Consider the following 18,799-nt stretch of genomic DNA (forward strand, 5'->3'; position numbering starts at 1 on the left):
AAAAACTTGGTGGAGCTCAAGTACTCCAGCGGCCCTCACTTCGCGCGTGCGCAGAAAGCGCGGGCGGGCGGGGGGCGGGGGGCGGGGTGTGGAGGGAGGGGGCGGGGCAGACCGGGAGAGTCCACGTCTACGGGTCCAAAGGGGAATTAAGGCATCCTGACGTTAATATGTCATTCCCTTCCCAAAGAATCTCCAAAATCTTCGGGTCTTCCCCGCACAGAAATTTCCCTGTTGCCGAGTACCTCCTGGAAGCTGATGTTTAATTGGCACTAAGGGGGAGTTACGCAGATATGTTTGTTTCCGCTCCCCCCACTTCCGCTGCGTGCGCCAGGCCCGGCGGGGAGGGAGGCGGAAGCGGAAGTGTCGGCGTCCGGGAGACGGTCCAGCTGATCCACCGGTGGTCCGAGCCCCGGAGCCTTGGCATGGAGGGGTGCAGCGAGCCGCGACTGGACGCTAAGTCCGAGGTGAGTCCTGACCTGAGAGGAGTCGGGGCTGCGGGGCTCTGGAGCTGGAGAGACTTTTCCCTAACTTGTGTTTTCTACCTTCATTTCAGGTCACCAACCAGGTGAGTGAATGGCCGCCCCGCCTTCCTCCGGCTTCTGTTGGGCGAGGGGCGGGCGGTAGCACCTGGCCCGCCTCCTGCCCCTGGCTGCCGGGACGGTGCCACCACTGTGAGCCTTCCCCAGCAGTCCCCTCCTCCAAGGCCCGTGTGTGCGAGTCTGTGACCTTCATCCCGCCACCCTGCATTCCTGCACTGCTCCTTCCACTATGCACCTGACACGGTAGCTGCTGCCCTTTATTTATTTTTTTTAAAGATTTTATTCATTTATTCATGAGAGACACAGAGAGAGAGGCAAAGACACAGGCAGAGAGAGAAGCAGGCTCCACGCAGGGAGCCCGACGCGGGACTCGACCCCGGGACTCCAGGATCGCGCCCTGGGCCAAAGGCAGGCACTAAACCGCTGCGCCACCCAGGGATCCCCCGCATTTTCTTAGTCTTTAAGAAAGTTATTTTGAAGATGGAAAGTATACCTCTTTAACCTTTCGTGTCTGCATTTTTTTTTATGCCAGAAAAAAAAGAATTTGAATTTTTAAGTATGTCTTATGCCTTTTTGTTTTAAGTGTTCTTGTCCTGCATCAGGTAATAACTTACTATTAGAGAAACAGGTTAATAATACATTTCCCAGGAGAAGAGTATGAAAACTAGAGCATTTTAGGTCAAGAGTTTCCCAGGCCCAAACAAAATCTTAAGAAAGGGCTGAGATAAGAAATAATGGGAGTACAATGGCAGAGAGATGTTCCAATGACTGCTCTCTGTCATCTGTCTCCCAACTGCTGTTGCTTTTGTGGATACCTGGGAAGTAGGGGGAACTCAGAAAGATTAATCTGGCTGATTAAGCCCCCTTATCTGGCTATGATTGTTTACAGAGAAGAAGGCAAGACAAAAAACAAAAACAAAAACCCAAGATAATTTACAAACATTAAAATACGTATGAGACTTTAGCAGGATGATTCAATTGTTTAATTCAAACAAGCTGAAAAATATTTTTATAAAAGACACCTGTTTTTTTTTTAAGACACCATTTAAAAAATAAAGACATCATTTACAACATAAAGTATAAAAGTGCCTTGCAGTCAATCTAACAAAAGATGTTTAAGGCCTTTATGAAGAAAATTATAATGAGTGCTAGACGTCCAGTTTCTAGTGTGGCATGTAAGGAGCTTGGAATATAGAAGAACAAGTAAAAAGCTTAACAAACTGAAGAATTAACAACTCTTGGATCCATCAGAGAAGTAAGGCAAACTGCCACCCCCAAATCGGAGAGACAGCTGAATATAGAGCATTACAACTTGCCAGAATAGAAATCTGTGGAAACTAATGCCATGCTAGGAAAACCTAAACTTTATCAATAAAATGCTAGTGGATCTGTGGACAAAGTCTGAGAATTAAAATCTCAAGGACCTGGTCATTGGAGGGGTGGTGGGAAATGCTCTCACATTTTCATGATTTTTACCTCCAGAAACTCCTAAATTGAACATTTTTATTCATAGCTCATGATGCAGTTTTAAATGTGCTGCTAGAAAAAAAAAAGATTATTCAAGGATGTTATTGAGGGAAAAAAATCCATTACCCAAATATTAGTCATTTATGTTTGTAGTATATGCTTTTTAAAATGCACCAGATAGGGATGCCTTGGTGGCTCAGCAGTTGAGCGTCTGCCTTCAGCTCAGGGCATGATCCCGGGTCTAGGATTGAGTCCTGAATCAAGTCCCACATCGGGCTTTTTGTGGGGAACCTGCTTCTCCCTCTGCCTATGCCTCTGCCTCTCTCTCTGTGTTGCTCATGAATAAATAAATAAAACATTTAAAAATAAAATGCACTAGATAAAAGTAATATTTAGGCTTAAGCTGTAACACCTCTCTTTCTTTAAATATTTTTCACCAATGTATGAATTAGCCATGTTAATTGGGACCATACCTCCAGTTAGAGTTCACGACCCTGTATACTATCCATCAGCATACTGTTCTCTCCACATTTAAAATATACTCTAAATTCACCTTGCCTTGCTACCACCTAAATGCAAACCTCCATCTTCTTGTCTAGATTGCTTTGCAGTAGGCACCCAATTGGGTCTTGTTGCTTTCCTTTTAAAACTTCATGCCCTATCCAGCAATTTGGATGAGTCTTTTGCAGTCTAAGTTAGACCAGGTCTTTGTCCTGCTCAAAGTCTTGAAGTGATTCCTGTCACACTAGAAAAAAAGTCTTACTGACTATGGCCCCCTTTCTACTCAGAAGCCACTCCTCAAAGAAGTCTCTCTCAGATTCTGCCTAAACAGCCCTCCTGGTCACTCTATCTCTTTACCCATCATTTTTTTTTTTTTTTACACTTTTTTGTATTTATTTGTTTATTATCTTGCCTTCCCCACTAGAAGTAACGTCCTGAGGTCAGGAACTTTGTTTTCTTCTTTTTTATATCTCCAGTGCCTAGAACATAGTATTCTTTCGTAAATGCTTACTGAATATTGGAGCCTAGAGACATAGTAACGTGTCCAAAGCCACATGGTTAGAAGGTAGGAGAGCTGAGATTCAAACTCAGGTTGGTCTGATTTTAGAATTTGAGCCTGTTAATTAACAAATCATAATGCTGTGTTACCCAGCACCAGAGGTCTCAGATTATTCATTATTACACCTTCTGATACTTACAGTCATTGTTTTGAAGTAGTTTATGATTTCTTCTAGATGTCTAATTAGAACACTTCATCACAGGTGAATGATTATTCCTACTGCTGCCATCTTTTATGGCTTTCCTTGTTGCCAGTTTTACGGTATAAATCAAAAGTAAGATGTTCTGTTGACATGCAACATCTACTGCCCTTTTCCCTCTTCTCGTATATGAAACATAGTGACTTAAATTTTTTACATTTTATATAGTGGTTCATAAATGTATGACTGCTTTTGTAATTCTGTGTATTGTGTTGGTTGTACAAACTGCACACAAGGAGTTGACATCTAGTGGATATGGGGATGGGAGACAGGTCCACAGATGACTCCTATACAAGGCAGAATGTTCTAGCTGATAAGGGTGTATGAAATGACATGAATGTTCATAGAAAGTTTAAGGAAACCAGGAAAGACTTCACAAAGCAGATAGAATTAGAGAGGAGTTAGATGTTTGAGAATTATATTGCAAGAGGAATGAGCAGCATGGGCGGAAATACATGAGAATATAAAGAAGGGATGCAGTCCTGTTTGAGGACGAATGGGAAAACAAGGACTGTGCTGGAAGATAACTCAAGTGCTGGGTTGGTAACTACCTCATGAGACAGTAGATTTTAAATCTTGACCTGTGATACTAGATTTGGTTAATATATAAATAGTATTTAGAGACTATAGTCTATATTGGAGCCAACAGAGACTATAGGCAAGAAACAAATAGGAGGCTGCAGTAAAATCTAAGGCAAGATTGAAAAAAAAACAAACAACTATTTGTAGGTCAGTAGCGAGGAGATTGAGAAGAAGGGAATAAATAGCATTGGCTGAAATAAAATCTTGAGTGCCTACCAATTCTTAATGCATTTTGAGAAAAGTCAAAGTTGACCAACAGACCTGTGTCACTAGGGAAATGGTCATCAGTAGAAATGAGATGAGGATAAAAAGCATTTTTGAGGGAAGATGATATATGTCTGGAGTTGGAGGGCTTATGTACTATGAATTTATTAGTATGAATATGTTTAATGGGAAGGGCTTTATTTTTCTGTATTATTTTTACTGGTGGTATTAGCATCTCTAAGAGGTAAGAGGTTACACTAATTAAATCTGAAATAGCTTTTAGTTGTTTTTGCTAAAATTTCTAGAAACTAACATATTTCCAATTAAATAATTGTGAGAATACATTTTTGATGTCATATATTAAGTTTATTGACAAAGTTATTTTCAGCTGGGTGCTGTATATAATAAACTATCCAAAACTTAATAACTTCAGTTTAATGACCTTTCAGGACTCTTGTGGGTTACCTCGGGTTAGCTAGATGATAGTTTCTACTACCTGTCATCTAGGAGCCTAATTGAGCTGGAAACCCAAAGGGCTCACTCACGTGGCTAGTGATGACTTTGACTAAGAGTCAGCTAGAGCTGATAATTAGAGTGACTTGATTCTCCCTACATGGCTGTTCACCCTAGGGTAGCTGGGTTTCAAGAGAGAGAGAGAGTCCCCAAGAGCCAGTATTCCATGAAGAAGGAGGCAGACATTGCCAGTTCTCTTAAGGCCTAGGCTCAAAGATTCCCGAAAGTCTCTTTTGCCATATTCTGCTCATCAAAGCAATCACAGGGACAGCTCAGATTGGTGCAGAGGGAAAGAAACTAAGCTCCACTTAATGGAGCTTAAGAAGTGACATCTATGTACAGGGAGGGATGACACTAACTGTATTGGAAGCTATCTTTGGAGACCAGTTACCACATGCTCCAGAAATTCCAAACTTGTTAGTTCAACAAATACTTGTTTAGACATTCACTTTGTACCAAATATTGTTGTACTAGATTGAGTAATAAACTAGATGGATAATGCCCTTGCTCCTACAAAGTATGAATTTCCTTGGGGAGTCAGGTTATTTATTACCTGACTGATAATAACATAATAAACATAATTTCAGATAATAATGAGTGCTATTGGGAAAATTAAAAAGCAGAGTATGGATAAAGGTACCAGTAAACGAGAAGAGGAAGGCTAATGACTTAGCAAATGTTGTATACTTGCACTAGGGTAATAGGAACTCTCAAGTAGAAATTTGCTAATAACTCATGCCCTAATCAAGTTCTTTTTTTTTTTTTTTTTTTATTTATGATAGTCACAGAGAGAGAGAGAGAGGCAGAGACACAGGCAGAGGGAGAAGCAGGCTCCATGCACTGGGAGCCTGATGTGGGATTCGATCCCGGGTCTCCAGGATCGTGCCCCGGGCCAAAGGCAAGCGCCAAACCACTGCGCCACCCAGGGATCCCCCTAATCAAGTTCTACATATAAACACAGAGTGTAGCATAGCACTCTTCAATAGAACTTTTGTGATGGTGGAAATGTTCTGTATTGGCACTGTCCACACTAGCTAGATGTGACTGTGAGCACTTAATATGTGACTAGCCCAACTAAGGAAGTGAAAAAATTTTTTAAAGATTTTATTTATTTATTCATGAGAGACACAGAGGGAGAGAGGCAGAGACACAAGCAGAGGGAGAAGCAGGCTCCATGCAGGAAGCCTGATGTGGGACTCCACCCGGGCTTGAGCCAGAGGCAGACGCTCAACCACTGAGCCACCCAGGCGTCCCGGAAGTGAAGTTTTTTATTTTATTGATTTAAATAGTCACATTTGGGTAATGGCTACTGTATTAGACAGCTTCGGTCTAGCATGTAGAAAATGATAAACATTCTCATGCCATTCTAGACCTATTTAGTTTCTTGACCTACTAGAACTTAATTCCAAATAGTAATGTAGGGATCCCTGGGTGGCGCAGCGGTTTGGCGCCTGCCTTTGGCCCAGGGCGCGATCCTGGAGACCCGGGATCGAATCCCACGTCGGGCTCCCGGTGCATGGAGCCTGCTTCTCCCTCTGCCTGTGTCTCTGCCTCTCTCTCTCTCTCTGTATGACTATCAAAAATAAATAATTAAAAAAAAAAAAAAGAAATGACAAACCAAATAGTAATGTAGTAATAAAAACTGTACTGTGTAGAATATGAAATCAGATGGATTAGGGTTGGAATATCAGCTATACTAGTTTTGTATCTTTGGATGAGTTATTTGGTCAGTCTTTTCCTCATCGTACTTTTGAGAGAGAGTAAGGTGTGCAGAATACTTAACATTCCTTCCATTGGCAAACTTTCACTGAAAAAGGAGAGAACATAAAAGTGTATATTTTATGACTAGCTATAAAAATTACATATGAAGGCTAGAAATAAGAAAATAGTTTTTAGGATGGAGTTGTGGATGATTTTCTTTCTAATACTATATGTTGTATTTTGAAAAAAATAAAAACTAAATTTAAACTGAAATGGTCTTTATCAGTATTTTTCTTTATAGACAGTTTTTATATGATGTTTTCTGTTACTAATAACTACAGCTACCATATCAATTTTTTAAAAAGATTTTATTTATTTGAGAGAGAGTGTGCATGCTGAGGTGAGAGGAGGAGCAGAGGGTTAGGGAGAAACAGATTCCCCACTGAGTGAGGAGCTGGACCTGGGGTGGGGATCCCAGGACCCTTGAGATCATGACCTGAGTGGAAGTCGGACACTCAACTGACTGAGCCACCCAGGCGCGCTCAGACCAATTTTTAGTGTGACTGAGTACAGCTAATTTGTTTACCTTTTAATCTATATTTGTTTTGAGATTATTTTTCTTCTTTATATTCATTTTATTTTGAAATGTTTTTCTATTTTTTCACTACTAGTTTTTTTTCCCCTTTGTAAAATGATTCCCCTTTTTAAAATTATTTTCTTAATTCTACAAGAGTTTTGAGGATGCAGCAACTGGTTAGCTCAGTCAGTTAAGTGTCTGCTTTCGGCTTAGGTCATTGATCCTGGGGTCCTGGGATCGAGCCTCAAGTTGGGCTCCTTGCTTGGCATGGAGCCTGCTTCTCCCTCTCCTTCTGCCCCTCCTCCCTGCTTATGTTCTCTTTCAAATGAATAAAATCTTTTTTTTTTTTTTAAGATTATATTTATTTATTCATGATTGAGAGAGAGAGGCAGAGACACAGGCAGAGGGAGAAGCAGGCTCCATGCCGGGAGCCTGACGTGGGACTCGATCCTGGAGTCTCAGGATCACGCCCTGGGCCAAAGGCAGGCGCTAAACCACTGAGCCACCCAGGGATCCCCCAAATGAATAAAATCTTGAAAAAAAAAAGTTTTGAGGCAATATTTCATTCTAAATGTCCTCCATAATGATAAGTGTGCTGTTCTGGTTTTTCTTTTTTTTTTTTTTTAAATGTTATTGGGGATCCCAAAATATTAAAAATAAAAAATACTAAAATGTTATTTATTTATTTATGAGAGACACACACACACAGAGGCAGAGACATAGGCAAAGGGAGAAGCAGGCCTGATTCAGGTATTCAATCCCAGAACCCCAGAATCATGCCCTGAGCTGAAGGCAGATGCTTAACTGCCAAGCCACCCAGGCATCCCTTAAACTGCATTTAAATATTCAGTTTTAGAAACATGAACTGAATCCCAGCTTTCTTTTCCTTATGTGTACACATTTTGTACATTGAGTGTCTGGTTGGTAGCTCTCCCTATTTCCTCACCTGACAGTTTCACCATTGTAATTTGCCATCAGATTCCAACATTGTGTTCCTTAATCGATTTTCTGTTTGAAATGTTCTAAATAATCTAGAGTTTTATTTCAGACTGAGAATCAAGTAATGATTTTCTCTACCATTTTCCTGTAGACAGTAAAGCATCAAGAAATTGTGCAGACTGAGTAAGTTTAAGAAGTGCCCTAAATTAAATTTTTGGAAATCACTATTGATATAATATAAAAAATATATCTCTAATTACAAACTCCCTTAGATTCTGTTCTTGGATTTTTAGCCACTTATTGAACATTCCTATTTAAATATCCTCTGTCACCACTTGATAATACCTTTAGCCTTAAAATATATAAAGTCTGATTGGTAATATGGTATCAACATTCTCCCAGTCATCTGTACTCATATTTTCATAGTTGTCTTTGATCTCTCCCATAATTGTTATGAAAAACACCAGGGCCTACTCATTCATTCTTTGAGGATCAGCTTAATCGTACTTATTACCACTTTAGTTCAGGCACTTAAACACCTCACACCTGGATTATTGTATTCTCCTACCACCAGATGAATATTATTTATTTATATATTAATTTTTTTTTACGATTTTATTTATTTATTCATGAGAGAGAGAGAGGAGAGGCAGAGACAGGCAGAGAAGCAGGCTCCATGCATGGAGCCCGATGTGGGACTCGATCCTGGGGCCTCCAGGATCACACCCTGGGCCAAAGGCAAACACTCAACTGCTGAGCCACCCAGGTGTCCCAGATGAATATATTTTAATCAATACTTTCGTATCTTTACTGAAAAAAATTCAGTGAGTCCTGCATAAAGGAGAAATTTAAATGATGTAATATATTTTCCATAAGATAAAGTATATGAGAATACTCTGAAAACCTCTGAAAACTCACAATTTGAAAGGAATTATTGGCTTCTTCACCTCTTTTTTTCAGCTTTATCTTCCATACTTCCTACAGGAGCCATCCACTTTAAGGCAGTTAAATGCTCTCTTATACCAAATATTGACTATCTCCATCTCTAGTTGGTTCAGCTTAATATTTATCAAGCATTTATTCTTTGTTAGATGTGTAGTTATGGAATATATAAAGAAGACACATTTTCCTTTCAATTTCCGTTCTGTTTAATCTTCAAAACTGAGCTGAAAGTTTATGCCTTCTGTAAAGCATTCCTTTGATCACAGTAGCCTACAATAAATTTTTCCTTTCAACCAGAAAGGTTTGTATTCACTGATACTCACTCCCCCCGCCTGATATCTACAAGGTAACATATGCCAAAAAAGTGCATTACCATGAACAGTTTAATGAGTGATTTTAAAGTGAGCATCTTTGTAACCACAATCAAATTCAAGACATGGAGCATCACCAGTACCTCAGAAGCCCACCACAGGCCCTTTCCCAATCAAACCTCTCTCTTTTCTCCTCCATACAGGTAATGATACTTTTGTGATAATTGCATTCTTGCCTCTCTATATAATTTTCCCACCTGTGTATGCAGCCTTAAACAATACTGTATTTCCTGTTTCTTAAGTTTAAGTGAATGTAATCACATAACTTTTGACTTGTTTCTTTTCGACATTTTGATGTTAAATTGTAGCTGTAGTTCATTGTACATATTTCACGTATCTTATAACTGATGAACATTTGGGTGGTTTCAGTTTAGGCGATTATGAATATAGCTACTTTGCTGTGCAGAAGCTCAGTTTAATGTAGTCCCACTTGTTTACTTTTGCTTTGGTTGCTTTTGCTTTTGGTGTCAGATTTTAAAAATTATCACCATGATTTCTATTCTCCAGGAGCTTCCTGTCTACATTTTGTTTTAGGAGTTTTATGGTTGGGATCCCTGGGTGGCGCAGTGGTTTGGCGCCTGCCTTTGGCCCAGGGCGCGATCCTGGAGATCCGGGATCGAATCCCACGTCGGGCTTCCGGTGCATGGAGCCTGCTTCTCCCTCTGCCTGTGTCTCTGCCTCTCTCTCTCTGTGTGTGACTATCATAAATAAAAGAAAAAAATTAAAAAAAAAAAAAAAGAAATTTCAAAAAAAACAAAAAACAAAACAAAAAAAAGGAGTTTTATGGTTTCAGGTCTTATTTTCAAGTCCTTCATCCATTTTGAGTAAATTTTTGTGTGGCATAAGAGAGTGGTCAAGTTTCCTTCCTTTGCATGTGGCTGTTCAGTTTTCCGAACATTATTTATTGAAGATACTATCCTTTTAAATATATATATAGATTTATTCATAAGAGACAGAAAGAGGCAGAGACATAGACAGAGGGAGAAGCAGGCTCCACGCAGGGAGCCTGATGCAGGACTCGATCTCAGCACCCTGGGATCACGACCTGAGCCAAAGGTAGATGCTCAACCACTGAGCCACCCAGGTGCCCAAGATATTGTCCTTTTACCACTGTACATTCTTGACTCCCTTGTCATAAATTAATTGACCATGTAGGCATGATTTTATTTTTGGGCTTTCTATTATGTTTCATTAATCTATGTGTCTGTTTTCATGCCAGTGCTATATTTTAAAAATTACTATAGCTTTGTATTATAGTTTGAAACCAGAGAGCATGATGTCCCCAGCTTTGTTCTTTCCCAGAATTTGCTTTGGCTATTTTGGGGGTCTTCTGTGGTTTCATACTTATTTTAGAGTTTTTTCCATTCTGTGAAAAATATCATTGGAATTTTTATTGGGATTGCATTGAATCTGTAGATCGCTTTGAGTAGTATGGACAATATTTTAACAACATTAATTCTTCCAATCCTTGAGCACAGGATATCTTTCCGTTTATTATTGTTTCCATCTCTTTTAAAGATTTTATTTATTTATTTGAGAGAGAGAGAGCACGAGCCAGGGAGAGGGGCAGGAGGAAAAGGGGGAGGGGGAAAAGCAGACTCCCCATTGAGCAGGGTCCTGGGATCTTGCCTTTTATTTCTTTTTATTGCTTAATTGCTCTGACTAGTATTTCCAGTTCTGTGTCGAATAAAATTGGTTCAAGTGGACATCGTTGTCATGTCCCTGATCTGAAAAGAAAACCTTTTAACTTTTTACCATTGAATATAATGTTAGCTGTAGGCTTGTCATATGTGGCCTTTATGTTAAAATATGTTCCCTTTATGCCTGCTTTGTTGAGAGGTGTTTTTTTTTTTAATATCATGAATTGGTATTGAATTTTGTCGAATACTTTTTTCTGTATCTATTGAGATGATTATATGATTTTTATCTTTCATTCTTAAAATGTTTATCACATTGATTTACAGATGTTGAACAATCCTTATATCCCTGGAATAACTGACTTGAGCATAGTGTATGATCCTATTAATGTATTATTAAATTTAGTTTGCTAATCTTTTGTTGAGGATTTTTATATTTATGTTTATCAGGGATATAGGCCTGTACTTTACTGTTCCTGTGGCATCCTTGTCTGGTTTTGGTATCGGGATAATGTTGGTCTCATAAAAGAAGAGTTTTCCCTGTTTCTTTGTTTTTTGTTTTGCAGAGTCTGAGAAGTACTGGTATTAATTCCTGTTTGAATGTTTGGTAGAATTCATCAGTGAAGCCATCTGGTCTATTGACTTTTTTTTTTTGTGGGAACATCTTTGATTACTGATTCAGTTTCTTTCCTTGCTAGTAGTAGGTCTGTTCGGGTTTTCTGTTTCATCATGATTCAGTCTTGGTGGTTTGTATATTTCTAGGAATGTATCCATTTCTTCTAGGTTGTTCAATTTATTGGTATGTAATTATTCATTGTAGTCTCTTAAGATCCTATATATTAACATGGTATCAGTTGTAATGTCTCCTCTCCCACTTTGGATTTTATTTTCCTCTTTTTTTCTTGGTGAATCTAGCCAAAGTCTTAATTTTTTTAATCTTTTCAAAGAATCAGTTTTTAGTTTTAGTGATATTTTCTATTGTCTTTTCAGTGTCTATTTATTTCTGTTCTAATCTTTATTTCCTTCTGCTAACTTTGGGCTTCATTTTCTCTTTTCCTTTTCTTCTCTTTTCTTTTCTTTTCTTTTTTTTTTTTAGCGGGGAGGAAAGGGCACAGGGAGAGGAAACAAGAGAATCTTAAGCAGGTTTGATGCCCAGTGCCTGAGCTGAACATGGGGTTCAATCTCTCAACCCTGAGATCACCTAAGCCAAAAATCAAGAGTCAGGTGCTTGACTGACTGAGCCACTCAGGCACCCTTCTATTTTCTGGAGTTTTACAGTTGGCTTGTTTAGTTGAGACTTTTCTAGTTTCATGAGGTAGGCATTTATCACTGTGAACTTACATCTGAGAACTGTTTTTGCTGCATCCCATGAATTTTGGTATATTACACTTTCATTTTTCTTGGTCTCAAGACACTTTTTAAATTTCTCTTTTGGTTTCTTTTTTGACCCATTGATGTTGTTATGTATTCACATATTTGTGAATTTTCTAGTTTTTTTTTTTTTCTTGTAATTAATGTCTAATTTCATACTATTGTGGTCAGAGAGGATGCTTGATAGGATTTCAGTCCTCTTAAATGAAGACTTTTTTTGTCTTGGCAAATGTTCCATGTGCATTTGAGAAGATGTGTATTCTATTGCTTTTGGATGGAATGTTCTGTAACTATCCGTTAAGTCCATCTGTTCTAACGTGTTGTTTAGAGCTGATGTTTCCTTATTGATTTTCTGTCTGAATGTTCTATCCATTGATTCAAGAGGAGTATTTAAAGTCTACTATTATTGTACGCTGTTTCTTCCTCTAGGTCTATTAATATTTGCTTTGTTTATTTAGGTGCTCCTATGTTGGGTGCATAAATATTTACACATTGTATCTTCTTGTTGGATTGACCCCTTTTTCATTATGTAATTTGCTTTTTTGTTTCTTATTATAGTCTTTGTTTTAAAGTCTATTTTGTCTGATATTACCTGTAGCTATCCCAGCTTTCTTTGGTTTCCATTTCATGGAATATCTTTTTCCATCCCTTCATTTTTAGTCTGTTTGCCTTCTTACCTCTAGAGCACATCTTGTAGGTAGTATATAAATAAGTCTTGTTTATAAAAGATCCCAAATCTGATTTTATTTCATTTTATTTTATCCAAATTTTATTTTAAAAAAAGATTTATTAATAAACAAAGCTTTTTGCCCTATCAGCATTAATTTGGTAGCAAAAAGTATTAACCAACAAGTATTTTTCATGAGTGGCTGCTGTGTACCATTTACTTGTCTAAGCTTTGAAAAAAAAACAAAATTCCTCCACTCACCAACTTATGTTTTAGTCAGTATTAAGAGCTACATTTATCCAATCCTGTTTTATGCCCCAGCAACACCGTGCAGTCATTGATAGAAATTAGATTAAAAGTATTAAGGCAGCCAATTATCAATAAGGATGTAATGTTTGGAGTCAAACAGACTATGGTTTCAGTTCTGATCAAAGAAATGTGTGACCTTGCACACATTATTTAAGCTCTCTGAAATTCAGTTTTGTCATTTGCAAAATGGAAATAATAGCCTATAATGTTGATGATTCAATGAGGCATTTAATACATGTAAACTACATAGCACATCACCTGACAGGTGTTCATCATCAACAGTAATGAAACCTAAAACCACCTAACACCTAGTGCTTATGCTAGTATAAGGCTTCAGGTCGAGGACCATGGTGAGAAAGGAAACTGGAACGGTTCCCGTTTGGGTCCCAGTCACATATGAAGATTGTATGTAACTCATCTTCCACTTTAGGACTTTCAGGTGAGTGAGGTGAGAGAGGCTACAAAGCACTTGTAGTCCCATTAAATGTAGGAGCAAAATGAAGGGGAAACCACATCTTCCTTCTACTTCCATTATACATCTGGTGAAGGTGTGTGTGTGTGTGTGCGTGTGTGTTTTACTATTGTAATTATGACAGTGTTGTTGTCCAACTCTGTTTATATCCCATATTGCCTCTCCATTTTCCTCTGATTATTGTTCCCCTAGCAATATTAAAATGAAGATATTTTCTTTTACTATGACCAGCATTGAAACTAAAAGTTCAATGTGAGAGCAGTAAAATTGAGTAAATATCTGCATCCATGGCAATGTTATTACCAATGTATTGTTCTGTAATGTTTCATTACAGCTTGTAGATTTTCAGTGGAAACTGGGTATGGCTGTGAGCTCCGACAGTTGCAGATCTCTTAAGTATCCTTACGTTGCAGTGTTGCTCAAAGTGGCAGATCATTCAGGCCAAGTAAAGAACAAGTGCTTTGAAATGACAATTCCACAATTTCAGGTTTGTGATTTCACTCATTCAAGTTGTAGTTTATTGTTCTGTAGTTGCTACTTAAAAACATTTATAAAATCTTTCTTAAGGGAAAGTTTTAGCTGTTCTCATTTATAGTTGTTTTGATGTGCTTTACATTTATTAGTACATACAAAAGTTCTGAATTTTTTGGGGGGGAATTTGATAAATTTCAATATTTTCAATATAATGCTAAGTTAGTGTACTGTCATATTTGATCACTCTCACAGTACACTTCTGTGAATATACTTAGGAAATTTTCATCTTCTCTGGCAGGATATTTACTTTGCATTTAACTGTTTTATTATTTTTAGGCTTCATATTGAAGAATGATAAGCTAAATGAATCTTGTCTTTGAACAGTGTCAACCTTGCATTTTCTGACTGGAAATGTTTTATAAAATGCTGATCAGAGTACCTACTACTTGATGATTGTTTTATTAGAGATTTGAGTAACTCAGTAGTTTATATGTAGGGTAGTCTTATTCATATTATTATTTCTACCTGTTTTCTGTAAGCAAGGAAGAAAAAAAGGGGATGAGTGAAAAATTAGATATTCTTTTAAAGGTACCTTCAAGGAAATGTTTTAGCATTAACTACTTTAACTGGCCTTAGAGTTTTGTTTTTGTTTGTTTGATTGGTTTGGTGAGTGAATAGTTAAGAATTCTCACAATAGTTAGTACTCTAAGAAAACTAAAGTACTCTAAACAACAACAACAACAAACAACCAAGTGAATGCAATAGAAATATAATGAGACTTCTTTGTAAAACTAAAAATATATTGATCCTAGGCTTCCCTTTTAAGAAAAGCCTCTCATACCTTTTAGGATGCTTTTGATTTCTTCTTTTACAAATTACACTCTTCCCCTAGCTTTATTGAAGTATAGTTGTCAAATAAAAATTATATGTATCTAAGGTATATGATGTGATGCTTTGGTATTATGTATACATTGTGAAGCGATTACCACAGTCAAGCGAATTAACATATCCACCACCTTATATGGCTCTCTTATGTGACTGTGTGGGGGAAAACACTTGAGATCTACTCTCTTAGCAAATTTCAAGTACACAATACATTATTATTAACTATAGTCACCATACTACACATTAGGTCTGCAGAACTTATACATCTTATAACCGAAAGTTTGTACCTTTGACCAATATCTCGTCATTGCTCTTACTCCCCAGCCCTGGTAACACTGCCTACTCTCTTGTTATTATGAGTTCTACTTTTTTAGATCCCAGAAATAAGTGAGATCGTGCAGTATTTATCTGTGTCTGGCTTATTTCATTTAGCATAATATCCTCCAAGTTCAGGAAGCCTGGGTGGCTCAGTGGTTGAGCGCCTATCTTCAGCTCAGGTCATGATCCAGTCCTGCATCAGGCTCCCTGCAGGGAGCCTGCTTCCCCTCTGCCTATGTCTCTGCCTCTCTGTGTCTCTCATGAATAAATAAAATATTTTTAAAAATATCCTCCAAGTTCATTCATGTTGTCAAAAATAGAAGAATTTCTTTCTAAGGGTGTATAGTGTTCTATTATACACACACACACACACACCACATTTTTTAATGCATTCATGTGTCAGCACACAGTTAGTTGTTTCCATACTTTAGCTACTCTGAATAATGCTCAAAGAACATTGGAATGAAGCTACCTCTTTGAGGTAGTGATTTTATTTCCTTTGGATATATACCCCGAAGTGAGGTTTCAGGATCCATATGGTAGTTCTGTTTTATAAATTATATTTTAAGGGTTTTTTATTTCTTTAAAATAGATATCGCTGCTTTTGAACAAAAACCCATGGTCAACATTATTAATGCTAATTAGTGTCCTGGAAAGAATTAAGAATTGGCTAAAAGGAAGTATAGTATATTACGATATGTGAGTAGCCTTCAACTGAATATAAGGACCAAATAATTAAAAAAATGTGTATATATATATATATATATATATATATATATATATATATATTCATCCATTCCTTTATATAATTCACAATCTTGGCCTATTTCTTATTTTTCTGATAGCATTCATGATCTCTGATTCCACCTCTAAGAATTTTCCCTTTAGGAAAAGAATCACAAATGGGACAAATCTCTTAAAAGAAGGTTTTTTATATGGCTTTTAACCAATCCAGAGCCTGTTAGTCACATTGCAGCATTGAGAGCATAGGAACATTTTTTGAGCTTTCAATTTATGTCTTTTTTGTAGCAGAAATTTTGACCATTAATAATAGTTACATCTGGCTTCCTTCCATAATGAATTTACATATAAATTAAAATATATATACTCTTAAGTAGCAAAATAGAGAACTAAGACGAAATAAGAAGGAAAATGCAAATATGTAAATCATTAGAGGGTATCCTAATTGCTGAGGTTAAGTTTCAAATTTGCCTCCTAGCTTCCTGGCAGGTAGAGAAGAAAGGAAAACAGAATTTGTTTACTCCTTCTTTTGGAAATTTGGGAGATGGAAAAATAGATGACTTTTATAGGAGAACAAACATACCAGCTTATTTTTTTTTAAAGATTTTATTTATTTATTCATAAGAGACGCACAGAGAGAGAGAGAATGGCAGAGACACAGGCAGAGGGAGAAGCAGGCTCCATGCCTGCGGGCATGTGGGACTCTGGGATTTGATTCCAGGTCTCCAGGATCACGCCTTGGGCCAAAAGCAGCACTCTACCGCTGGGCCATCTGGGCTGCCCCCAGCTTACTTTTTAAATGAAAAGGAAATATGCTTCTACCATATAAGCCATTGTCAGTGTGGGTCTTTCTTATTTTTTTTTTTTAAGATTTTATTTATTCATGAAAGACACAGAGAGAGACAGAGACATAGCTAGAGGGAGAAGCAGGCTCCATGGAGGAAGCCTGGTGCAAGACTCAATCCTGGGACCCTGGGATCATGCCCTGAGCCAAAGGCAGACACGACACTCAACCACTGAGCCACGCAGGCAACCCAGGTCTTTCTTATTGTAACTAAACCTGTATCTTAAAGAAGACAGCTGACTCACCCTGATATACAGTCTTTCACTAGATTTAAAATGCTTTGAAGCCTGGAAACTGAACTTTATTTCCTTTTTTTTTTTTTTTTTTTTTTTAAGATTTTATCTATTCATGAGAGACAAAAGAGAGGCAGAGGGAGAGGCAGGCTCTCTGTGGGGAGCCTGATGCTGTACTTCATCCCAAGACCCAGGGATCATGACTTGAGCCCAAGGCAGATGCTCAACCAATGAGCCACCCAGGTGTCCCTTTTTTTTTTTTTTTTTTTTTAATCTTTTTAAAGAACTGCACTTTTGTTTTCTGCTCAGGTCATGATCTCAGGGTTGTGAGATTGAGCCCTGTGTCGGTTCCACGCTCAGAATGGAGTCTGCTTGTCCCTCTGCCTTCTCTGCCCCTCCATCTGCTCTCTAAAATAAATAAATAAAATCTAAAAAAAGAGTTGCATGCTCTACTGGCTAAGCCAGCCAGGCACCCCCCCCAAAACTGTCATTTTTGTTTTTATCTTCATTGCCTACGTTTTGGGTATTTAATCTACCTGGTATGATCTCAAAAAATAACTTTCTTTTGTGCTTTTAAAAATTTTAGTTATGAACTAATTATCCAATGCTACAATAGTATTTGTGCTTTTGGTACCAAATTGCACCTGTTTGTTTTTTATAACTTTCAAATAATAATAGTGATATAAACATCAACATGCAAATTTAACATGTCATATGGTCTTTAGTGGTCAGGTATAAGTAAGAGAACTACTTATATATTCTGTAAAAGCTAAGTTAATATTCTTTTTCCTTTTTATCTCCAGAATTTCTACAGACAGTTCAAGGAAATTGCTGCAGTTATTGAAACTGTGTGAAAATTGATTACTTGGTTGATAAATTACTACATCATTCTAAAATCATGGACTTCACTTTCTGTAACAAAACTGTATAAGGATCAAATGATATTTATTGAATGAAAATTGTACTTTTGCTTACCCATTTTTTAATAATAAAAACCCAAAGAGGAATAGATAATGGTGATCAATGTAAAACTTTGTGAATATACTAAAAACTACCAAATTGAACACTCTAAAGGGGGAACTCTGTTATGTAAATTTTATCTCAGTAAAAGAAGCAGACAGTTGAATGATTGATACTGAAGGCAGCACAAGTTTATATATTAGACCAATAATTTGAACACTAAAATAATTGTACCCATTTTATAAGCAAAATCTCCTATGGAGTCCTATATATAAACTATATATGAATTTTAAAAGTAGCATAAGATTACAATAACATTACCAATTCGGTTTTCTAGCATTCATTTAGGATAACAGTGGTCAGTGAGAAGACAACCTCCTTCTCAAGCATTTGGATCAGATTAGGACTGACCATTGCTGCCTTATATTAGCCAAGCATTTAGTTATTTCTGTTATTAACATTTGTAGGAAGTTCAAATACATGAATAGAGATAGAACAGTAAGTTTTATTTTGAGTTCTGTATAGAACTGAGTTAAGCTGGTAGCACAAATTATTATGTTAGATGATTTCCACTGAATTTAAATTTATAAACCAATTATTAAAATATCTTATAAAGCCACAGCAAATAACGCTCTATGGCATTGCTTAGGAATAAACAAATAGGTCATTGGAATAGACAGCGTAGCCTAGAAATAGATCCAGCCATTTGGGACATGTATAGTATTTCAGTTAGGTGGGAAAATGTATTTAATAAATTATACTTGTACTCACAACATATGCAAAAGCTAATTCCA

The 18,799-nt window shown here is 37.4% G+C and overlaps 1 protein-coding gene across 2 annotated transcripts; it reads left to right on the forward strand.

The window, feature by feature from the left end:
- Positions 1–315: 315 nt before the first annotated feature.
- COMMD6 (COMM domain containing 6) lies at positions 316–18,056 on the forward strand. 2 transcript variants are annotated; one of them, XM_041731337.1, is made up of 4 exons: positions 316–464; positions 554–565; positions 13,885–14,037; positions 17,849–18,056. In XM_041731337.1, exons 1-4 carry the CDS (start codon positions 423–425, stop codon positions 17,897–17,899), a joined length of 258 nt encoding a protein of 85 aa, XP_041587271.1. In that variant the 5' UTR covers positions 316–422; the 3' UTR covers positions 17,900–18,056. The 2 variants fall into 2 exon arrangements, with proteins under 2 accessions (XP_041587271.1, XP_041587272.1); XM_041731338.1 differs by lacking the exons at positions 316–464; positions 554–565 and adding an exon at positions 578–782.
- Positions 18,057–18,799: the final 743 nt, after the last annotated feature.

Source organism: Vulpes lagopus, chromosome 16, assembly GCF_018345385.1.
Source record: "Vulpes lagopus strain Blue_001 chromosome 16, ASM1834538v1, whole genome shotgun sequence".
NCBI classification, from domain to species: Eukaryota; Metazoa; Chordata; class Mammalia; order Carnivora; family Canidae; genus Vulpes; species Vulpes lagopus.

Coding starts and splice junctions, on each gene's coding strand:
- COMMD6 (XM_041731337.1), top strand. CDS start 423: ATGGAGGGGTGCAGCGAGCCGCGACTGGACGCTAAGTCCGAG. Junction 14,038..17,848: donor TGACAATTCCACAATTTCAG/GTTTGTGATTTC, acceptor TTTTATCTCCAG/AATTTCTACAGACAGTTCAA.